Source organism: Anabrus simplex, chromosome 7 (assembly GCF_040414725.1).
Source record: "Anabrus simplex isolate iqAnaSimp1 chromosome 7, ASM4041472v1, whole genome shotgun sequence".
Taxonomy (NCBI): Eukaryota; Metazoa; Arthropoda; class Insecta; order Orthoptera; family Tettigoniidae; genus Anabrus; species Anabrus simplex.
The window spans coordinates 175,573,855-175,599,804 of NC_090271.1; the positions used below are offsets into that span (position 1 = coordinate 175,573,855).

General features: G+C 38.8%; 1 protein-coding gene across 1 annotated transcript in view; it reads right to left on the reverse strand.

Annotated features, from left to right (window-relative positions):
• hzg (herzog) overlaps positions 1-25,950 on the reverse strand; it is a 233,962-nt gene that overhangs the window by 115,700 nt on the left and 92,312 nt on the right. Inside the window, exon 4 of the mRNA XM_067150808.2 lies at positions 19,868-20,017. Within this exon, the coding sequence (XP_067006909.1) occupies positions 19,868-20,017 (150 nt within the window). The remainder of the gene's footprint in view (positions 1-19,867; positions 20,018-25,950) is intronic.

Below are 25,950 nucleotides of genomic sequence, written 5' to 3' on the forward strand. Positions count from 1 at the left end.
ACGACCTTTAAAGGAACAAACCTATTTTTACATTCCTCAACAATTGCTTTAAACCCATCCCGGAGTCTGTTTACATTTTTATTTACCATTTTCCACCGAGCTCGATAGCTGCGGTCGCTTAAGTGCGGTCAGTAACCAGTATTCGGGAGATAGTAGGTTCGAGCCCCACTGTCGGCAGCCCTGAAAATGGTTTTCCGTGGTTTCCCATTTTCACACCAGGCAAATGCTGGGGCTGTACCTTAATTAAGGCCATGGCCACTTCCTTCCCACTCCTAATAATAATAATAATAATAATCAAGGTATACGAATAATGTCTGCCATGGTACTGTATAATTACTGTCTGCCTGTTTGTTAGGTCATCCATCAGCCCAGAGGTTGGATTCTCAAACAACACCACCAAAGGTTATGTGGTAACGGGGAAACCGCAACAACCAATGGCGCCGTAAAAATTTGGTGTAAGAGGCAAGATGAGAAGTGAGGTAGTTTGTCACTGCCTACGTCACTGGGCCACAAAGAGCTACTGCAGCACGAATCCTATGAACACCACATTTCATAACAATCAGACGCACTGGTCATGCTCTGAATGTCATTACTCAGCAAAACCCATACCCGAGCAATAGTTGTAATTAATTATAGTATTGATTATTTTATTACCAGCTCTTTCAGTACATTGTTTTATTACGTCAATTCCAAGTGATATGAACAATTTCTCCATTTTGTCACATTATTTTTTCCATGTTTTCTGTTCTATTATTTTCATTCTGTGTAAGTATGCCTACTGCATTGTTAAATGTATTTAATGGCAGTGAACTGTGGTTTATTTTGTAATATTTACTTGAAATGTGCTTATTTTCCTTCTTTAGGCAATAATGCAATGATGTAGACTGTATTTTAATGCCTATAAAAATGAGTTATGCACCTTTGAGTGCTTTCATAATTAAGAGAACTTGTAATGGTCTTTATTCCTGCAGTCTGTGTACATGTTCCATTACAACACCCACTTGTCTTGGTCGCTTAAAATATGTCATATGCAGCGTTCAAGTGGATTCAAATACGGCGGTGCAACAGCCACCCTATAGTCTACTTTCTAGCTTGTCAGTTTAAAAGCAAACACGCTATCCAAATAATATTGGAATAAGGAGCAGAGTGCAGATCTAGTTGACTGCGGCTTATACTATGTAAGGAAACAACTGAAGGACGACTCGTATATTCAACTGTTTGATGATGGATTTGCAAATTTTCATACTATCAAGTTTGACTTAACTGTGCACAGCGTCCGCATATAAGTAACATTTTATCAAGTTGACTTCACAAATAAGTACAACTTTAAGTCATTCTTTTAGAGAAATTATTTGCAAACTATGAAAACTTTTTTTCTTTTTTTGCTAATTGCTTTACGTCGCACCGACACAGATAGGTCTTATGGCGACGATGGGACAGGAAATGGCTAGGAGAGGGAAGGAAGCGGCCGTGGCCTTAATTAAGGTACCGCCCCAGCATTTGCCCGGTGTGAAAATGGGAAACCACGGAAAACCATTTTCAGGGCTGCCGATAGTGGGGTTCGAACCTACTATCTCCCAAATACTGGCCGCAATTAAGCGACTGCAGCTATCGAGCTCGGTACTATGAAAACTAGCCTTATACTCTTTAGTTTATGAATGGTTAAAGTGATAATTTATAACTACTGTACTTGTATTTTCTTTTCCTTCTTCTAGAAACAAAATAAAAATGAAGCAAAACACCACATTAAATGTTGGCTGGCACCTGCTAGTGGATCAGGATGTGTATCCTCGTATCTGGTTACTGCCTGCATAGTAATTTAATAATATTTTTTATTTGTTCTTTATTATTTAATTATTAATTAAGGGCTGGACTTAAACCTGCATGAAACACTGGGCTGGGGGTCCTCAACCCCAATACGACATGTCCCAATGGCTGATAGGAACGTTCCTGTAGATATACAGGACAGGTGCAAATAAAACCTAGCCAAATAAGCACCCGCGGATCAACCGAGGAAGAAAGGAACATCGTTGAATGGCCTCAATGGTGGAAGAGTATATTCGCAACAGCAGAGGAGACGAAAGAACTAGCTATACATTTTGCAACCGTACACTGGGCAGAGATATCTGTCCTCCCAAATATACTGTAAAATAACAATTATGCATGATGGAAACACTTTTGGAAATAACTACCCCAGGTAGTAACTGGCAAGGGGAATCCTTTGTCGCTTTACAGAGCGCACACAGGCCTTCGGATTGTGGGGAGCCTGTACCAAAATGCAAGATGGAGTCAGAGCCATCTGGAAGCCCTTTAAGCAATAGAAATGAAACCGACACAAGAATCAATGTAACCAGGTCTAATTTAGAAGCTAAGAAGCGTCACTGTTTTGGAACAGTCAACATACAAACTCTGCTTCAGACCGTGAAATTGAAACAAACTCTAGATAAGATGGAAAAACAGAAAATTCTGATTCCTGTGTAACAGGAGAGACAATTCACAGTCTCAAATAACTTTGCTCCGGGTAACTTTTTTTTTCTATTTGCTTTACGTCGCACCGACACAGATAGGTCTTATGGCGACGATGGGATAGGAAAGGCCTAGGAATGGAAAGGCAGCGGCCGTGGCCGTAATTAAGGTACAGCCCCAGCATTTGTCTCATGTGAAAACGGGAAACCACGGAAAACCATCTTCAGGGCTGCCGGCAGTGGGATTCAAACCCACTATCTCCCGGTAACTACAGAATATTCAAAGGGAAACATGGGAAAAAGAATGGAACAAATCTACAGCAGCTCGGAACAGCATTCTGTGTTCACCAACAAATAACTGACTCCATTACAGACTTCAGCTCCCCTTCAGACAGTTATTATTCTATCCTAACAATCAAATGTGCAAACCAAAGATATACTTTGTTCAATGCCCACACACCCATAAACAAAGACAATCGAAGAAACCCTGAAAAGTAGGTGTCTTCTAGGACCAGCTAGAAAAAAAAAAAAAAAAAAAAAAAAAAAAATTAATGAGCGATTTCAACCCTCAAATTGGGAGGGAACAACAGTTTCAGAATAACGTTAGTAAATAGCCTGCCCTCAATAGAATAACCAGAAATGGCAGTAGACTTATTGACGTTTGTGGCACTTTCCATGAGAAGATCTTGGTGAATTTCAGTTGGACCACGTCGCAATATCGAAATGGAATATAAGGGAAATTATGAATGTAGAAGTAAGAAAAGGAGCCAATCTTGCCTCGGATCACTTCCCGACCTGCATAAAGGTTAAAATTCTTCCATAAAATAAGAAAAAACTGTCTCAGATTAATGTGAGAATCAACATGGATAAGCTAAATCAAAACAAAGCTAATTTTCAAGAGATGTTACAGCAAAGAAAAACAGACTTGGCAGGATATCCAAAAATATATGGCACATACTGCAAAAGAAGTTGCATCATTACAAAGGAAGTGCAAGCATTCATGGTGGACTGAAGACTGTGATAAGGCAGTCAATGAAAGAACAATGGCCTTTAAAATATGGTATGCAGACAAAACAGAAGATAAGCTCTCAGAGTACAAGGGAGTGTGAAAGCAGACTGGAAAAACCCTCCATAAAGCCAAATGGGCCAAAATCACAGAAGAAATCTAGAGCATTGAGTCAGAATTCAAAACAAACAACAGCAGGAATTTTTACAGGACCTTCAAGCAGCACATAAATGGCTATCAATCACCAAGTTTGAACTTCCAGAGAGACAATGAGGAAACTGGCAATGAACAATATAGAAAACTGTGACATCCTAGTCAAGTACTTCAAGACACTGCTTAACTGCAAAGAACACAGAGAAAAATGGCCAAAAATAATTCCAGAGCAAAGAAACAACGATTCAGCTTCTACTCCCAATGAACTGAATAACAAAACCGGCGGGGAAGACTCAATCACAGGAGAAACGTTGAAAAGTGGAGGAGAAATTACCAGTCCCTAAGTCAAGAGATGGAAAAGATCTGACAAACTGGAATAATACCTAGTGAATGGAAAAAAGCACTGATTCATCCTCTGTACAAAAAGGGTGATAGAACTGATGTCAACAAATATCGTGGCATTACTATCATACCTCATACTTACAAGGTATTCTCCAAAGCACTGCAGGCTAGGCAGGTAGAGCAAGTACAGGGTCTTTTTTTGGCTCGCTCTGCAACACCACTCACGGCATGGCTGGCGCAATGACACTCCGCCGCTAGCCGGTATAACGTGCGCTTTTCCTTCCCACTATTTACGGCAATTCACACTTATAGAAATCCATTTCTAGCGAAACTATTTGTCTAAAACCTACCTGGCATTACATTTGATGTTCAAAATGTAGTCCCTCGGCTGTCAAACACGCCTGACACCTCGTAAATAGGTTTGCAGACAATCGGCGATTCTCAGCCCATGTGATGTTCGAAATAACTTGTGTAATGTTCTCTTGTAGTTTTTCTCTTGTGTAAGGGTTGTACACATACACTTTTCCATTCAGCATCCCCCACAAGTAATTATCACAGGGATTTAAATCAGGAGATCTAGGGGGATAATTACCCACACGAACTACGAAAACTTCCCGTATTACCTTCATAGACCGATTAGCAGTGTGTGCCGTCGCATTATCTTGCATAAAGTAACAATTACTCCTTTCTTCTTCCGTCAGCTCTTGAAAGAATGGTCTGAGAATGAGGTCTATATGTCGATCAGCATTTATTGTTTCACGGAAAAATATGGGCCCTATAATTCTGCGAGCACTTATTGCACAAAAACATATCAGATGTAAGGCTTTTCAGGCGTTTGCTCTATTAACCAGCATTTCGTCTTACTGAAAAGCCTTACATCTGATATGTTTTTGACATGCTCTATTGGTGAAAAATATCTAATTCCCTCTATGGGAATTTAGAATTTTCCACACTTATTGCACACCAAACTCTTATCTTTACATCATGAAGTGGACAGACATGTGGCTGGTGAGGATTTTCTGCACATCAGTAGCAACTGTTTTGACTACATACATAGCCACTTTAGTGTAGCCAAGCTTCATCACTATAAAATAAAAGTTCTGGGTCAACATACCCATTGTGAACTGACTGAAGCAACCAGTTACAATACCAAACCCTAGGGAAACTGTCAGGTCCTCTTAAATATCGGGCAGGGGTGGGTTTGTATGGTTTTGCTTTTAACAGTTTTGTTGCTGTGGGCAGAAGATAATGACGCATTAGCTTGTACGGCGAGACGCGACAGGGATTTTGTTGGAGTTCTTTCCAAGAAAGCTATTTTGTCAAGCTTGTTCAATTGTTCATCACCTGCATGATTTCTTGTTAAGAATGGACATGTTGGTGCGGAACTTCTTTACTAATTTGCGTACCATACTCCTATGGGGAGGGAGGATGCCAGGATATTTGCAAATTAATCAAAAGCGGCATTCTATATAAGAAGAATGCTTCGCACAGCACAACAAAATGAATATACGCTGTTCTACTGTATACATCACTCGTTAAACAAACGATTAGTATTCCTACAAAAACTATGCTATTTTACAGCGAACATATTGAACACACTACCAATACCACAGATGTTGAACTAAACTATTGCTGTGAAGCAATGGTTATCGCTAACGAACGTGATTCAATCTCACTTACTATATTACCATCCTGGGAGAACACACAACCTAAATACTTGAAATTATCAACCTGTTCTAGCTTTGTATCACCAATCTGACATTCAATTCTGTTGAATTTATTACCTACTGACATCAATTTAGTCTTCGAGAGGCTAATTTTTATACCATACTCATTGCACCTATTTTCAAGTTCCAAGATATTACATTGCAGGCTTTCGGCACAGTCTGCTATTAAGACCAAGTCGTCAGCATAGGCCAAACTGCTTACTACATTTCCACCTAACTGAATCTCTGCCTGCCATTTTATACCTTTCAGCAGATGATCCATGTAAACTACGAATAGCAAAGATGAAAGATTACAGCCTTGTCTAACCCCTGTAAGTACCCTGAACGAAGAACTCATTCCACCATCAATTCTCACTGAACCCCGATTGTCAACATAAATGCATTTGATTGATTTTAATAATCTACCTTGAATTCCATAGTCCCCCAGTATAGTGAACATCTTTTCCCTCGGTACCCTGTCGTATGCTTTCTGTAGATCTACGAAACATTTTTCAATTACCTGGTGCATACTGAAAATCTGATCCTGACAGCCTCTCTGTGGTCTGAAACCACACTGGTTTTCATCCAACTTCCTCTCAACGATTGATCGCACCCTCCCTTCCAAGATGCCAGTGAATACTTTGCCTGGTATACTAATCAATGAGATACCTCGATAATTGTTGCAATCCTTCCTGTTCCCTTGTTTATAAATAGGTGCAATTACTGCTTTTGTCCAATCTGAAGGTACCTTACCAACACGCCATGCTAATTTTACTACTCTATGAAGCCATTTCATCCCTGCCTTCCCACTATACTTCACCATTTCAGGTCTAATTTCATCTATTCCTGCTGCCTTATGACAATGGAGTTTTCTCACCATCCTTTCCACTTCCTCAAGCATAATTTCACCAACATCATTTTCCTCCTGCCCATGAGCTTGGCTGTTTGCAACACCACCACGATGATTTCCTCTTACATTGAGAAGATGTTCAAAATATTCCCTCCACCTCTCCAGTAATTCCCTGGGATCTATTATGAGTTCACCTGAATTACTCAAAACACTGTTCATTTCCTTTTTCCCTCCCATTCTAAGATTCTTTATTACTGCCCAGAAAGGTTTCCCTGCTGCTTGACCTAGCCTTTCCAGGTTATTACCAAAATCTTCCCATGACTTCTTTTTGGATTCAACAACTATTTGTTTCGCTCTTTTTCTTTCATCTACGTACAAATCCCTGTCTGCTCGGCCCTTGTTTGGAGCCATTTCTGATAAGCCTTCTTTTTACGTTTACAGGCTGCTCTCACTTCATCATTCCACCAAGATGTTCGCCTTTTCCCATCTTTACACAAAGTTGTTCCTAGGCATTCCCTTGCACTTTCTACTACAGCATCCCGGTATGCCACCCATTCACTTTCTATATCCTGAACCTGCTTACTGTCTAATTTCCTCGTCCTGGAGATTTTCTCCCCTTATTAGTTTGCAGAAAGATTTCACTTTCTCTACCCTAGGCCTAGAGATACTTAGTTCACTACAGATCAGATAGTGGTTTGTATCATCGAAAAATCCGCAAAAAACTCGTACAATCCTAACAGATTTCCTGAATTCATAGTCTGTTAAGATATAGTGTATTATGGATCTGGTACCCCTAGCCTCTCATGTGTAGCGGTGAATAACCTTATGCTTGAAGAATGTATTCGTAACAGCTAAACCCATATTAGCACAGAAGTCCAGCAAACGCTTTCCATTCCCATTAGCTTCCATTTCTTCTCCACATTTACCAATCACCCTTTCGTATCCTTCAGTTCTATTCCCAACTCTCGCATTGAAATCGCCCATTAGCACTATTCTATCCTTGCTGTTGACCCTGACCACGATGTCACTCAATGCTTCATAAAACTTGTCAACTTCATCCTCATCTGCACCCTCACATGGTGAATACACGGACACAATTATTCTTGTCCTAATTCCTCCAACTGACAAATCTACCCACATCATTCGCTCATTTACGTGCCTAACAGAAACTATGTTGCGTGCAATGGTATTCCTGATAAAGAGCCCTACCCCAGACTCTGCCCTTCCCTTTCTAACACCCGTCAAGTACACTTTATAACCTGCTATTTCTTGCTCGTTATCTCCCCTTACCCGAATATCACTTACTTCTAGCACATCCAGATGCATCCTCTTTGCTGACTCAGCCAGTTCTACCTCCTTTCTTGCATAAGCCCCATTAATATTGATAGCTCCCCATCAAATTCCATTTCGTTTGCCAAGTTGTTTCCAAGGAGTCCCTCGCCTGTCAAATGGGAGTGGGACTCCATTACTCCCATAGGTCCGAGGATTTCTTAAAATGTTCTGAGCTCCGTAAATTCATGAAGCAGGATGCTACCCTACTTGCACATAGTCCAAGTGAGGATCTCTCCTCTAACGGGTTATGGACCACCGGTGAATTGTATAGTCCTGAGCACAAGGAGGGCCATGACTCAGAATATGTCCGAGATGCCCGCTCCCATTCCATAGCAACTGGTATCCCGACTCTCAGGACCACTTACTAGGCCACTCAGCCGTAGCCCATGGTTCACGAACTAGGACATGACTACAGTAACCCACAAACACGAACCATCTTGTAACAGTTAAATATAAATAATGAACATCAAGCTACAAATAATCAACATGTGAATGTTGTTCGAGACTATGATGATGTACGAACCCGCTGCTTTAACAAAGTCCAAATTATTAGTGAAGAAATGCAACAAAAATTGAGCTGAAATAATTGATCCTATTATTTGATTTGAAGCCTCTATTTTGCAACCTGAGAAGATTGACCAAGAACAAAGAAAAAAAAATGAGCCAGTAATTCCCTTCCTTGAAATATCATACATCAACAGAATTACTGTAAAAGGCCTCTTCTTCGGAGTCAGAGGAATGATTCCCAAAGGATTTGTGAAGTGGAGGGACACATACAAACTGGAAGAAACAACTTCAACAACTATTATAACATTTTAAGTAGCAATCGTCAGAAACCATCTGTACGGACGTCACAGCATGTGAAATTTCACTAAAAACCTATGGCTCGAAATTTATTACAAAGCATGTAAATCACTTGTGAATTATTCTGTCTCGCATGGCAAGCACATTACAGTCTCAGGTTAAATTAAATATGATTGTAGAATTCATATTGTGCATTCATTTACTCCATTTTAGGAAAAACTACCAGAGCAGTTTGGAGTCAAGAATTCACTAAGGAGCCAGAACAGCAGGTTAAGGAATGAACAAAAAGACCTAGGATGCTGGAAGTTAGCAAGCAGGTAGCCCCTAATCTGTAAGGGTGTATCAATAAATACTTGCTGACTGAAGATTATCACAGGTAACTCTATAAGGCTCTTTCAACACATCTGGAATGATAAAAGTAGTCTTCTCCACTGACATACTGACCGAGCTTGATAACTGCAGTCGCTTAAAGTGCGGCCAGTATCCAGTATTCGGGAGATAGTGGTTTCGAACCCCACTGTCGGCAGCCCTGAAGACGGTTTTCCATGGTCTCCCATTTTCACACCAGGCAAATGCTGGGGCTGTACCTTAATTAAGGCCACGGACGCTTCCTTCCCATTCCTATGCCTTTCCTGTCCCATCGTCGCCATAAGGTCTATCTGTGTCGATGCGATGTAAAGCAAATAGCAGGAAAAAAAAACTGACATACTGCCTTACTTTTCACCCATCGTGAGTATTTTCAACAAAGCCAATATTTTTCTACGGACAGCTATAGGCACTGACCAGGACAAAGTACACCCAAAATTTAAAACCTGTCATTCAAGACCGCAGATAAACAAGGCCATATATTAAGAAATGAAAAAGTATTTGTTTGAATATACATGTAGTTCAGTGAAGTGCAGATTCCTCCTTACAACGGAATTAACATTTCCAATAAAGATAATTAAAAATGAAAACTTTCTAAAAAAACTAGCAATATCCAAGCTTTAGGATTATGGTGTAAAATAAAAGTGTTTCCAACACAAAATTATAATGTAAAAGATGGTATTTTGTAATCAAAAATGTGTCGATATTATTTTGATGTAACAAAATGGGAGGGAGAATGCAAAAAACCAGTATGTCTAGATTACATCAAGTTCCCACAGAGGGCATTAATAGAAACTATTTAAGCATGTGATGATCAGACCACTGCACATCACTGTATTTCAACAAACTGAACATCCAGAAAGAGAACTTCATGTTCTGGAGCATACATATATGACAGTAGAGAGCGAGGCACCATCAGCTATGTCACAGAAGAGTGTGGTAAATTCTCAACAACCATGAATAGCATTCATTCAACACTGAGTTAAACCAAGAATTAAGAAAAAAATGGACCTGAAGTGCTAAATGGCTGCTGACGAAAGGGAATGAATATACCAGTTTCCTGCACTATGTGCAATTTTCTTCCTCTTCATCATTACACAGGGTGTATCGGTAATGATGTTGCAAACTTTCAGGGGTGATGGAGGACAGCATATGGATCAATTTAAGATAAGAAACGATAGTCCGGAAACGTTCTAGTCAAATGTTATTAACAATCCAAGTTGTTCAACATCAATCCGTTCTTAACAGGCGCCGGGGTATCGGAATTTCATCCCACAGTCGTTCTTTCACGTGCCAGAAGCCAACAACATGGGGTTGTCACCTTTTAACACCCTTAAAAGCCACCGACCTCAGTCAGGTATGAACCCGTTAACTTGGGATTAGTAGACCAACGCCGCATCCACTACATCACTGCGGCTGGCAGGCAAAATTTAAAGTAAAAATCAGTCTGATACCTCCGACTGTACTGTACACTACATGTGCTAAGAGTACAATAGGGAAGACAATCCCGACGAGCAGAATAATAATAATAACTCAACGACTCCAGTTCAGATGGCATACTGTGTACTGTTGTGATCGGTGTGTGATGTCTGTACTGTAGGCTTCAATCTGCGTTTATGGGTTGAAGTGGTACGTTGATCAGACCTATCCAAATGGAGTTATATCTGGTTACGGAACTTGCAGATATGGTGTTCCTGTATAAACAAGTAAATGGAAGCAACAGAGAAGCCGAACAGTTGTACAGGACCAAACATCCACATAGGAGACATCTGGCTCACACCATGTTTCCACGACTGTTCTAATGATTAAGTGAAACAGAGCATTTGGTACCACAGTACAATGACCGAGGAGGACGGCGAATTACACGGACTCCCGACTTAGAAGATGCAGTGCTTGCTCGTGTGGATGAGGTACCTGCAATCTGTACTCGAGCAGTTGCAAATGAAATGAATGTTTCACATATGACTGCGTGGCGAGTATCATGTGAAATGCAGCTACACTCCTACCATCCACAGAATGTGCAGGCTTTGAGTCCTGCAAGACTACACACCTCGAGTTGTTCTCAGCCAATGAGTCTTGCAGCGCCTTGCAGTCAATCCTCACTTTCCTGTGTATGTGCTTTTCACGGATGAAGCCTGTTTCACCAAAGACGGAATGATAAATAGTCACAATAGTCCTGTTTGGGCCAATGAGAATCCCCACACTACAGTTGTGAAGAGCCATCAGCACAAACTTTCAGTCGTGTGGGCAGGCAAACTCAATGATTATGTAGGAGGTCCTTTTCTTCTTCCTTGACACCCAAATGCAGCAGTGTACACAGTGGTGCTCAGAGATGTACTACCCACATTCCTGGAACACATCCCACTTGCCGTTCGTCAACAGATGTAGTTCCAACATGACAGAGCCTGACGCAAGTGTGATAAACAGATGAAAGTTAAAAACAATATTCTCTCACCCATGGGTAGACGAGAACTCGGCGGAATATTCTATACATTATAACTATGTTGTTAAGCACTCTAGAATTTAAGAGCAAATGTATCTTTCTAGAAGTCTAGCCAGGCACGTATATAAAGAGGTGGTCTTGATGGGAGAAGGGAGTTATTACTGAGTTGGAGTTATGGGTTAACAGGCTATACCTGTGACCACGTGTTGTGCTTGTAAGCAGTCACCTGTTTCAACTGTGTTTTAAGGTTGCAATCTCCATGTGCGGTGATAGGCAATTGTTTTGTGATGTGAGTGTTTTGTTTGTGACAGCAGTGATTAAGGTTATGTGTGTGTTTAATTTGTAAAGAGATGTGAATAAATAACTGTACCAACTGACAGCATTTCGTGTGCGTCTTTGTGGATACATTATGATTAACCCTTTAACCGCCAACGTCCAATTGATCGGACGTTCGAGGTTCAGTCTAAAAACGCCAACGTCCGATTCTTCGGATGTTCCGAAAAAAATACTTTCCAAGTTATTTATTCGTTTTAATAATGTATAATACATGTTTTGGACTAGTATTGGATTTAATAAGACTATACATAACAAGTTTAGCTGAGGAACTTACTGCCGAGTGGCTTGGTGGCCAAGCGGCAATTCACCTCCCGCGGGCGGGTAACGAACCCCTTACTATTTTACCGGAAAAGAGGAATGCAACTGTTCCGTCTTCAGGAAAATTAGTACTATAGTCAAGGCGGTAAATGTAAAAAAAAAGACCAGATACATTTGTAAACAGTGTAAGAAGAGTGTTCAGCCTTTGTGCCTCCCTCAGCACATCTGCTTTGGTAATAACCTGGAAAGGCTAGGTCAAGCAGCAGGGAAACCTTTCTGGACAGTAATAAAAAATCTTAGGAAGGGAGGGAAAAAGGAAATGAACATTGTTTTGAGTAATTCAGGTGAACTCATAATAGATCCCAGGGAATCACTGGAGAGGTGGAGGGAATATTTTGAACATCTTCTCAATGTAAAAGGAAATCATCATGGTGGTGTTGCAAACAGCCAAGCTCATGGGGAGCAGGAAAATGATGTTGGTGAAATTATGCTTGAGGAAGTGGAAAGGATAGTAAATAAACTCCATTGTCATAAGGCAGCAGGAATAGATGAAATTAGACCTGAAATGGTGAAGTATAGTGGGAAGGCAGGGATGAAATGGCTTCATAGAGTAGTAAAATTAGCGTGGAGTGTTGGTAAGGTACCTTCAGATTGGACAAAAGCAGTAATTGCATCTATCTACAAGCAAGGAAACAGGAAGGATTGCAACAACTATCGAGGTATCTCATTGATTAGTATACCAGGCAAAGTATTCACTGGCATCTTGGAAGGGAGGGTGCGATCAGTCGTTGAGAGGAAGTTGGATGAAAACCAGTGTGGTTTCAGACCACAGAGAGGCTGTCAGGATCAGATTTTCAGTATGTGCCAGGTAATTCAAAAATGCTACGAGGAATAGGCAGTTGTGTTTATGTTTCGTAGATCTAGAGAAAGCATATGACAGGGTAACTGAGGGAAAAGATGTTCGTCATACTGGGGGACTATGGAATTCAAGGTAGATTATTAAAATCAATCAAAGGCATTTATGTTGACAATTGAGCTTCAGTGAGAATTGTCACTCGAGAACACCGATAAATGTTGAATATAAACAAAATATAACAAACAATAAACTACTACTCAAATGGAAATAACAGAGCTCGATACCTGCAGTCGCTTAAGTGCGGCCAGTATCCAGTAATCGGGAGATAGTGGGTTTGAACCCCACTGTCGGTAGCTCTGAAGATGGTTTTCCGTAGTTTCCCATTTTCACACCAGGCAAATGCTGGGGCTGTACCTTAATTAAGGCCACGGCCGCTTCCTTCACATTCCTATGCCTTTCCTATCCCATCGTCGTTATAAGACCTATGTGTGTCGGTGCAACGTAAAGCAAATAGCAAAACAAAAACAAAAAAATAAAAATAAAAAAGGAAACAATATAATGAAGGAAAACACATATTTTGAAGCTTAAAGAAGATTATACTTGCAAGCAGCACACTTCAACTCGCCATGCGGTAAACATACGCGGTTTGATAACTTCATTTGTTTCAAACACCGGGCGAGTTGCCCGTGCGGTTAGGAGCCAGCAGCTGTGAGCTCGCATCCGGGAGATAGTGGGTTCGAACCCCACTGTCGGCAGCCCTGAATATGGTTTTCCATGGTTTCTCATTTTCACACCAGGCAAATGCTGGGGCTGTACCTTAATTAAAGCCACGGCCGTTTCCTTCCCATTCCTAGGCCTTTCCTGTCCCACCGTCGCCATAAGACCTATCTGTGCCAGTGAGACGTAAAGCAACTAGCAAAAAAAAATTTCAAACTTAGTGTCTCTATCTCTCGAGAAAAGTGTAAACTAAATCCAAAAGGTACTATTTCTGTCTTTTCCTGACATCTAATACAGCCATCCGAACACACAGCCGATATATTGGCATGCTGAGTGTTTTCAGCAATACCACTCGAGCCCACAGATCGGCTTGCTGAGTGTATAAGAGTTAAGTAGTATAACAAGCTTAGGATGGTTGGTGTGAGTTCTCGTTAAAGTTTGTTCACAGCTAAGGAAAAGTTCCACATCATTGAAGAGGCAGAGCAAATTGGTAAACATTCTGCGGGAAGAAAATACAATGTCGATGAGAGGTCCATTCATGGTTGGAGGAGGAATAAAGATAATTTTGAAAAGACACAGTAACTCCTGGGAATTTCACGAACTAAATACAGAGTTTCCAGAAGTCGGAAGCAGGATACAAAAATACGTGACTGAAGAGACTGGGATATGCAGTCACGAATGAAATGTTACTGTTGTAACCTACGGCAAAATCAACAGAGTTAAAACTGGTGGGCTACAAGCTTGTAGTAGCAACAAGATACAGGGCTACTGGGAGAGTATATCGGAACTATCTCTCTTCAATTACATATTCACATATCCGTTTTTTTCTTTCTGGAAACAAACGAATTTTTTTTTTTGAAAAAATAATACAAAATGCCTTCCAGGCAATTATGAAATGAAGAAAATGTTGTGAATTTCCACAGATTTGGTATCAGTTTGCACCAGAGAAGTTGTATTTACTCTCACAGATTGGTAATGCAGATCAGATGTATTTATTGTACTTTAGTATTTACGGATTTCAATAATAATGTTTAACAATGGTTGACAATTTTAATTTTGAGTTTTAACTCAAACCCCGCTTACACACATACAACAAACAGAAGAAATATTGTTCAAATGAACTGAATAGGAGGCCAATCATTTTGATTCCCTAACAGGGGCGGCTATCAGGTGGATTATCTCTCTTACAACAAAAAATGTTTCAGAATTTCCCTAAATAAATTAGTGTGCGGGGATTACTTGCCCATATATGGCACACTCTCAGTAGCCCTGCATCATATTACTATTACTTGGAACCATGTGACTGGTGGAGGATGCAACCGCAACACATCCATATACATAATAACTCTGACACAAAAAGGTCAACTGGAGAATAAGACAAGTGAAAATGTAAGACTCAACGGGTTATATTGACAGTCTAGCCCACCTTTAAAGTCAGTCCAGCATGACTAACCCTCAACTGGCACAGCCCTGTATATAAATCAGCATTTAAGCACCCCTATACTGACGTATAGGTTTTTGTGTTTCTATAGAGGTAGGAATCATTCGGTGAAATAAAGTACAAATGTTATTTGTCAATCACAAAATCCACAATAACATAGTTTCTAGTTTTTATTAACGAGCAATTAACAGGTCAATATTTAAAATACAAAGGGCACTAAGAAAGTTTTGCAATACGCAAAAACGGTTGGCTGGATACCCTTGTTATGAGGAGGGATGAAAACCAGTCTAGAAGACAGCATGGCGCAACCTTCACACCAGTTGTTACCAAGCAGTGGGACTGAAAGCAAGTTAAGATGTCAGTGTGGTCTAAAGGAGATTATAGATTCACAATTAAGTATTTATTTTCCACCTAGTCGATACAATGATTGCTTAAGGCAATTTTTAATGGTCAAAAGTGGTACATGTTTCGTATATTATCAACATCTTCAGCCACATAACACTGTTTAGATGAAAAATGTATAAAATTGACAAAGTAATGCTTTAGAGGAAGTGTCCTTAAAATTAAAAATTGCCTTAAGCAATCATTGTATCGACTAGGTGGAAAATAAATACTTAATTGTGAATCTATTGAAGTGCGATACGGACCATGAAGCTGATTTTATGTAAAGGAGATTATCGCGCAATTATCCACTACAATTTTGCTTGTGGATTAACTGTTGACCAGTGCCTGGAGGAAATTACTCCTGTGCTGGGTAAAGACTGTCCACATCGGACAACAATTTTCCGCTGGTACAAAGAGTTCCAGAGGGGAAATTTTGGGGTTGAAGACGATCCTCGTTCTAGGCGACTGTCTGAATCAGTGACTGACGAAAACATTGAAGCTGTGAGGAAAATGTTGCAGCAAGGGAGGCAGTTGACGTATCTGCGGGTAGAAGAGACTTTCCACATTCCTGCACCAGCTATTCATTCAATTCCATATGACCATCTCCACGTTCGAAAGGTTTGTTCCCTTTGGGTGCCCCATTCACTTTCAGAGGAACAAAGGGCACATTGAGTGAAATGGTGCCAAAAAAATGCTAATAAAACAGTTTGAAAACGGGACTTCACATTACGTCAATAGCATCGTTACAGGCGATGAAACTTGGCTTTGTTATTACGATGTACCAACAAAATCCCAGAACAAGGTGTGGCTGTCTGAAGATGAGGGTACTCCTGAGACTGTACGAAAGTCAAGCTTAGTAAAGAAAAGGATGATTGCAGTATTCTTCACTAAACAGGGCATCCCGACTAGGGTTGTGCTAGAAACACAAAGGACAGTTACTGCGAAGTGGTAGAGTGAGAATTGTCTGCCTCAGGTCATCTAGGCTCTCAAGCAGCTCCATCCAAGGTCACGGCTCAACACTTGGCTCTTGCATCACGACAATGCTCCAGCACATCGTGCTAATGTAACAATGGATTTTCTTGCAAGATCAGAGTTGACTGTGCTTGATCACCCTCCATACAGTACTGATCTTGCCTCATGTGATTTCGCACTCTTCCCAGAAGTGAAGATGAAGCTGAAAGGGCGGCGTTTTGCATCCGACGAGGAGCTTTTGGCAGCATGGGATCAAGAGTGTGAAAATATAACCGAAGAAAGGGACACAGTTGGTTCAGTGACTGGTTTCGACGTATGGCGAAGTGTACTGAGTGTGATAGAAATTATTTCGAAAATGGCTAAAGCGTTCACTCACATTGCAAAATACTCCTAGTGCCCTTTGTATTTTATAGAACCCAGTTGAGTAATGAACAACAAACCATATTATGTTGTATACTGTATGATCTACACACAATGACCCAATGTCTCATTTTGGCCAAGTACTCAAAAATTTCTGGAGTGAAAAATAGTTATAAATTATACATATTTGTAAAAAAAGCAACCATAATTTAAGAATTCAACAATATTCAGCCCTTTCTCAAAGGTGAAATATTTTGAGTATATTCAAAAGGGCTACTCAAACATCCGATATTCTTTATAGGAAAAGCGGCTGGAATTGGTAAGATTCCTGGGGATGTACTAAAGACAATGGGTTGGGATATATTACCATATCTGAAGGACTTATATGATTATTGTTTGGTTGAAGGAGCTATACCAAATTAATGGAGAATTGCTATAGTAGCCCATGTGTATAAAGGAAAGGGTGATAGACATAAAGCTGAAAATTACAGGCCAGTAAGTTTGACATGCATTGCATGTAAGCTTTGGGGGAGCATTCTTTCTGATTATATTAGACATGTTTGCAAAATTAATAACTGGTTCGATAGAAGGCAGTTCGGTTTCAGGAAAGGTTATTCCACTGAAGCTCAACTTGGAGGATTCCAGCAAGATATAGCAGATATCTTGGATTCTGGAGGTCAAATGGACTGTATCGCGATTGACATGTCTAAAGCATTTGATAGGGTGGATCATGGGAGATTACTGGCAAAAATGAGTGGAATTGGACTAGACAAAAGAGTGACTGAATGGGTTGTTATATTTCTAGAAAACAGATCTCAGAGAATTAGAGTAGGCAAAGCTTTTTCTGACCCTGCAATAATTAAGAGGGGAATTCCTCAAGGCAGTATTATTGGACCTTTATGCTTTCTTATATATATAAATGATATGAGTAAAGAAGTGGAATCAGAGGTAAGGCTTTCTGCGGATGATGTTATTCTGTATAGAGTAATAAATAAGTTACAAGATTGTGAGCAACTGCAACGTGACCTCGATAATGTTGTGGGATGGACAGCAGGCAATGGTATGTTGATAAACGGGGTTAAAAGTCAGGTTGTGAGTTTTACAAATAGGAAAAGTCCTCTCAGGTTTAATTATGGCGTTGATGGGGTGAAAGTTCCTTTTGGGGATCATTGTAAGCATCTAGGTATTAATATAAGGAAAGATCTTCATTGGGGTAATCACATAAATGGGATTGTAAATAAAGGGTACAGATCTCTGCACATAGTTATGAGGGTGTTTAGGGGGTGTAGTAAGGATGTAAAGGAGAAGGCATGTAAGTCACTGGTAAGACTCCAACTAGAGTATGGTCCCAGTGTATGGAACCTCACCCGGATTACTAGATACAAGAACTGGAAAAAATCCAAAGAAAAGCAGCTTGATTTGTTCTGAGTGATTTCTGACAAAAGAGTAGCGTTACAAAAATATTGCAAAGTTTGGGCTGGGAAGAACTGGGAGAAAGAAGAGGAGCTGCTCGACTAAGTGGTATGTTATAGATGTTGATTCCCATAGGAAATCTGAAATATTTGTTCCGAAGGAGTAAATTGCTAGGAACCTAGGTGTGCTAGGTACCAACTGATGAGCTCAGCCTAGCACACGGGAGAGAAACGCTGGCAACCAGAAATGAGTTAGCTGGGAAATTTATAATGTCCAGTAAGGACCATTTATATTGGTATTAAGGGGTATGTTTCGAGCTGTCAGCGGAGAAATGGCGTGGAATGACAATAGTAGACGAATAAGTTTGAGTGGTGTCTTTAAAAGTAGGAAAGATCATAATATGAAGATAAAGTTGGAATTCAAGAGGATAAATTGGGGAAAATATTCATTTATAGGAAGGGGAGTTAGGGATTGGAATAACTTACGAAGGGAGATGTTCAATAAATTTCCAATTTCTTTGAAATCATTTAAGAAAAGGCTAGGAAAACAAGAGATAGGGAATCTGCCACCTGGGTGACTGCCCTAAATGCAGATCAGTATTGATTGGTTGATTGATTGATTGAAAATGACAGCAGTCATAGGTTATATATTTCATATTATTCCGTATTGAAGAGCAATGTAAGACAAAAGCTAAAAGGTTTCCACCTATTCAAAACTCTTTATTGCAACCTAAAAAAACATGTTCGATTAAACTAGTTTTGGTCTTGCTACAGATTCATAAATTTTATCTATCTATAATTCATGTCTTGCCTTAACTTTAATAATTTTGACTCATGATAGTCTCTAGCAAAACCAAAACTAGTTTCATCAAATATATGTTTTTTTTTTTTAAGGTTACATTAAATAGAATGAATACGTGGAAACCTTTTAGCTTTTGTGTTATATTAAAATGACAGCTGCCTGGCACACATGTTAAAGGAAAAATTCTGAGCAATTCATACAACACGCAGTTTCAAATAACTGAATTTCAAATACGATCATAACATAAAAATCCATGGGCCATATGTTTATTTTACTACCTTTTGTTTGATGTTTCCTGATCACTAATGAAGTGAGCCCCATCTCTTAAAAGACACTTCTTTATTTTCTTTTACTTGAGTCTATTTTATACTAAACTGCACAATATTTACTTCGGTTTATTTACAGACAAAACTGCTACGAGATTTAAAATTGAGAGCATCAGGATGTTGGGAATGTGGAGTGATGTTAACGCTATCAGAAGGAACAATCTGTTAGGACACCGGAGTTACTGCATTGTAAACTTTTCCTTGCCAGTTTCTGATATATTTGTGAAAAAGGTGTTGCACTTAAGCTTTTATCTATTTATAAGAAAATGGTTTTAACTCAATGAAATATCCCTTGCAGTATTTTGTTCTACTACATAATGCATTAACAACATTTAATATTGTATTGTTATAAACTATAGCCCTAATATACTTTTAGGTACAATAGGGCTACCTTCCTTGGAGAATTAATAATAATAATAATAATAATAATAATAATAATAATAATAATAATAATAATAATAATAATAATAATAATAATAATAATACTTTTATGAAATTATATGAGCAAATAAACTTGCAATGAAAAGAAAACTTACCTTTGCTAAACTGGCAGTAAAGAGAACACATTCATACAATTCACCCATTCTTTGAAGAAATTCATCAACATAGGGTCTCTTTAAAACATACACTTGGTGAACAGTCCCATCAATTTCTACAGGGACTACAAAATCGGCATTATTGATGGGCTGAAACAAATAGAAAGATTTTGTATAAATTTATAATTAAGTAACTTAAAGATGTAAGTCCTGTTGAAATAGCTTTGGAATACTCAATATATTATCATTCATGCAGGATATTATAGCTAATATTATCTCCCTAATGTCACAACTTATTTTCAATCTAGTTCATTATCTAATTACTTGTTAATAAACATCTGCTGATGTGAACCAAAATACTCCACAACATCCGCATCTCAAAAATCTGAGTAACGATAATGAGAACAAAAAGCTGATTCAAATAGAAACAGAGGAACACAAGTGTATATTTGAGCTGGAACTTAAATGAAACAGAGAGAGCAGAAAATGAATGAAATTGTAGATCTGGAACATTAAATTTATCCCTAAAATTTCAATTACTGGAGATAAACATTGTAGTTATACTCACTGAACAAAGCATTCTGCAAATATGACTTTCTTGAAATGGATTCAATAATATACTTTTCCACAAACTTGCTTAACAAATAATAATGTTAATGGCTTTACATCCCACTAACTACTTTTATGGTTTTTGGAGACGCCAAAGCACTGGAATTTAGTACCGCAGGAGTTCTTTTATATGCAGTAAATTTACCAACATGAGGCTGATATATTTGAGCAATTTCAAATACCACCGGAATGAACCAGGATCGAACCTGCCAAGTTGGGGTCAGAGAGCCACTCAGCCCGGCCAAAACTTTCTTAGTTGAAATTATCTGCCTTTTGTAAGTCATTCTTTTTCAAATTTAAACTCAATTATTTCACAGGCATCAACACTTGATATTGTAACTAGGGCCATCCCAACGATCTGCAGGGCCGATGAAGAACGTAATTATTTCACATCATCTTTGACTTTCATATTAATGATAGTGTAATTCCACTTGAAATTTAAAACAAGCGGAAGATTTATTACTATTATTTAACCAGGTTCTGAAATCAACCCCTTTCAAACATCTACACTGGAAGCAGAAAACATAAGAAATCCGCAAGCCCCAATTTTGGCAAGTTCCAAATTGATCATGTTGCCATCGCACGTAAAGCACAACAGGAGATCCAGAACTTTCAAGTGCTGAGAAAAGCTAACCCTGAATCCAAACATTATCTTTCTAAAATCAAACTTAAAACTCCTTCCAAAACACACCATGAGGGGACAAAGAGGATAAGTGGACTCGATACGGAAAACCTAAAAATAGCCGAGAATTGAGTCAGAAGCTGGAATTCCTACACCGAAAGGACAGCGAATAACTGGAAGAGTTCATAATTGAAACAGATAAGGAGACAGTTCCCTTAACCAAACTGAGAAAACACACCTCGTGAACTTGACGTAAGTGTGATAGATATAACTTGAAAACAATATTCTCTCACCCATGGGTAAATAATACAAGTATAGAGCTCAAATTATTATTATTATTATTATTATTATTTAAGACTACCTGATGTACCCGTGCCTCGCTACGGAATTCTACATTGTATACAGAATTCTGGGTTAGGTAGTGTACACGTTGTGAGCAAGATTGTCTTAAATTATATAGCTCTTAACGTTACCCTACAAACGCGACGGGATGTCACCAAACATCTTTTCTCATATGAAGACCGAGGGAATTTTCACTGTAATGGTAGACCCAATTTCATACCACCAATCCCAATAAGGTTGGGATGTTTTCATTATAATGCCTTTTTACATCCTCAGAAAGACTGTCTTAGTGGTTTTCCCAACTGAAATGAACATACAATGACATCAATAGGAATGGCGCGATTAAAAGCAATACTTTCATATTACGAAATACTCATTCAAATTAAACACCACACATTTTCTCACTTTTAATGAACAGGACTACACTGCCTATCTAACAGTCCTAAGTTCCAGACCTGGAATGACCAAACCGCAGACGGCCGTGATCCGTGATCACTCTTCGGCTTTCTTCGGCGGGGAGAGGTTCGAATAGTGGAGACTCCCAGGGCAAAAATTATGCCCAATTACTATTGTTTCCTAGGAGTACCCAATGAGTCGGAAAATATCAATTCACTACACTGGCGGCGTAAAAAAAAAAAATCTCACTTGAAGGCTCACTGCTAGTTTGGAATAAACTGAATGTAGAATTTAATAAAAGTGAAGAGAGCGCAATTTTGAGTTATTTAGTGAATATTGTGGTGCTATAATTTGGAAAAGGCCTAAATTGTTATTCTAGACCAGGCCATACTACCACCACCACCACCACCACCACCACCACCACCACTAAGTGAGGGTCTGCCTTAAGTATGCACACTGCTCATTCAAAACAGCGCGTCAGAGTAGGGATCGAATAGCTGAAATACTATGATGATCCAGTTTGTAACGTACCAGCTGTATCAGAAAATGTATGAACCAGAGGAATGGCATGCTAAAGAAGAAAGTTTTCCCGCCAATATTCAGCCAGGCTGTTATACTCGGTACGCAGCAGTAATCCCATCTATCGGAGTTGAGAGGCAGCATAAGAGACAAAGAACATCACAATAAACAGTGGTCAATGTAATGTTATTGTTGATCAATGTTATGCGTTTTCGATATTATAGGCCTTCACATTTCGTTTTATTCCCACTCTGAAATACCACTCTTATCATAGTCGGTACGGTAAAACTGAACAAAAGATAAATGATCGGAAATTGCATTCTCTATAACTTTATTTTATAGTACTTTTTGATAGGACCAATAATATTGGTATTTAAACATGACATTTTAGGCACCTTCAGCTAAACTGCAATTTCATCCAGGATGAATAAAATTGTTTATAGCTTAGAGTGTAGTTTCTTATTCCCCTACTCTATACACCGACTTTCATTAAATTATGTTAACCCATTTCCTCGTGGCTCGGCATTGATATGGACTTGGCAACAAAAATACAAAATCATGAATATCTGTGTTATCATAGCCGGTACGGTAAAAATGTATAAGACATAAATTGTCGGAAATTTAATTCTCTATAACTTTGGTTATGTAGTATTTATCGATACGACAACTAATAATATAAATATTTGAGAATTACATTTAGGCCTTCCCCTTAACTACCATTTCACTCAGCGTAAATAAAATTACTTATAGCTTAAATTGCAGTGCCTCATTATCCGACTTTGCAGACCAATTTTCAAATGAAACAGGACCACTAATAACGTAAATATTCAAAAATTAAATTTTAGGCCTCCCGTAAACTACCATTTCACTCAGTGTGAATAAAATTACTCACAGGCTAGATTGTAGCGACGTATTCCTAGACTTTGCATACCAATTTTTATGAAGATAGGACTACTAAAAACATAAATATTTGAAAATTAAATTTTAGGCCTTCCCCTAAACTACCATTTCTATCAGCGTGAATGAAATTATTTATGGCCTAGATTGTAGCGACTTATTCCCCGACTTTGCATACCGATTTTCATTAAATTCTCTTTGGCCGTTTTCTAGTGATGCGTGTACATATATATACATACATACAGACAAATTACGGAAATATAAAAAGTGCATTTCCTGGTTACTGTGGACATGACCGATGCAGAAATACCATTCTTTTCAAATTCTGAGCAATGTACAGACAAAACTCTTATTTTATATATAGTTTATGATTATTATTACTGTACCGGTTGGTACGCCACTACGCCGCACCTTTGAATTTTCCGCGTTAAGTACTCCTCTACAAGAGAAACTCTGAACTTTAACAACTGTATCAACTTATAAGTTTTCGCAGAAGATGGCACTACCATAAATTTTGTGATTACAAAGTTGTCAATACTGTGTGGAGTTCAACTTGTTTTGTTTTCCATTAATCAAGAAGTGTGGACATTCTCTTATAAATGTCTCTACTAAAAAACTATGATCATGCAGCCTGGTGCGAAGTGGAGGAACATTTCTTGAAGATATTTTGTACTCATAAGTTTTCCTATAACTAAATTTTGTTCGTTCATTTGTGGGTTGGCAATATAAATCTTTTCTTTCCGCCAGTTTTGAACTTAGCCAATCCAGAATTTCTGTAATTAATTTTTGACCAATCGTGTCCTTCTTCAATTTTGATGTGTAACTTTTAGCCAGCCAATAAAGTTGAGTAGGTGTGTCTTAATTATTCATGGAAGGTCTCGAATCTTCCCTGAGTGTATAAAAACTGCTGATTTTCACGGCTCTGGGCCACTCGAACAACATCTAGCCTAGTGTATGAAAGTGTACCAGGAGGCAGGAAGCGCCTCTTTCATCCGGCAGCAGCTCTTCTACAAGGTAATGGCCACTTAACATCTTTATTTCTCGCTAGCTCAGCAGTCTAAACCGCGGGTAAGGTCCGAAATCTTTACTATGTAACCTATCTTAAAACATGTAATTTGCTGTCGCTTTTGTAAAACTTCTCATATATTTAACTGTAAAACGGGGATAGAGAGTCCTTTACCCTCTTGAGCTCCCCTTCTTTTTTTTTTTTTGATCTGAGGTGACTACGTTTTCATAACCGATTCTCTACTCTTCCTTAATGTGTTAAAATTTTTCTTATACGAGTCACCTCCCTAGTTTGGGAATAGCCCCTGTGTCATCGGCCTAGTGCCTCTTAGGTTTTAAAATGTGTATTTGGGAGTGCTGATACACGCCTCCATTCTTTTTGCGTTTAGGGCGATTTACAGTATGTTAACCTGTTATTTTTCAATTTAGGCCCAGTAGGCTGGGTACTAGATAACCCTGTTTCATTGTAAGTTGTGCCTTGATGGCAATCATGTGTAAAAGTTTGGTATTGCCTTTAATAGGCTTGAAAAATTGAGAGAGGGTTAGCTCTTTCTTGTGTTTGAAAAGTGCCTCTGGGAGGCTTGAGGTTAAAAGTTGGGAGCAAGTGCTCCTTGAATGAAGGGGTTTTGTAGCTTGGTAAAGTTGGGCTAGTAGCTCAAGGATTGTGTAATTGGGGCTCGAGGCCCAGAACTTGTAAAGACCCCGAAACTCGGGCGTTCGTTTGTAAAATTATACCTTGTACCTGATTAGTGGATAGTGGTCGAGTTGTTGTTATTTGTTTAAATTCTATGTGAAATTTGTTAAGTTTTTCTACATAAGAAAATATAACCTTTTATTGAAATTTTAATTTATCTTTCAGCCTTGTAGTTAGACCCATTCCAGCCCGCACCTTCTTTCACCTCTGCATTCCACGGGTAACCCCATATCAATTACTATTATGACTTATGATGTACATCCATTTAGTATTAGTATTATTACGTAGTCAAATGATCGTTTTATGTGTGAGGTTATGTCATGAAACATGTGCTGTACATAAATATTTATGAGTTCAGTAAATGTAAATACCCGTACATTAATACTATATAATTTGTTACCTGTATATATAATTTGTAATCCACTATGGTATTTTGAAACACATTGTAACTTTCAGAAAGGCACTAGGTGATGGTAGAATATTCTGTACATTATAATCTATTTATTAGGCACTCTAGAATTTTCGAGAAAGTATTTGATGATGATGCATGTTGTTTAAAGGGGCCTAACATCTAGGACATCAGCCCCTAATGGTACAATATGAAATAACAAAAAGTTCAAATTCATCCACTAACCAAAATAGAATAAAAAATGTCATGAAGAATGAATGGATGGACATGATAACCAATAAAAAGCAAAGAAAACAAACAAACAAAAAACAATGGATCAGACTAAAAAAAAAGATTGTAAATAATAGTACGGTATTACTGACCACTTATGAAGCACAATGATGCTTGATGTCTAAAGGGGTGCAAAATCTACGTCTAAGGCCCCACAGAATGGTACATGTCACGAGTAAAGTAGAACCATGGTATTTGTCATGTTGGGGTACTAATCAAAAGCAGCGAAGACTCACGGTGTTCCACACAAGATGGTACTACTCACAAGTATTGCACTTCGTACAGGGAACCCAGACCTATGGTGTTTCTCACATATTGGC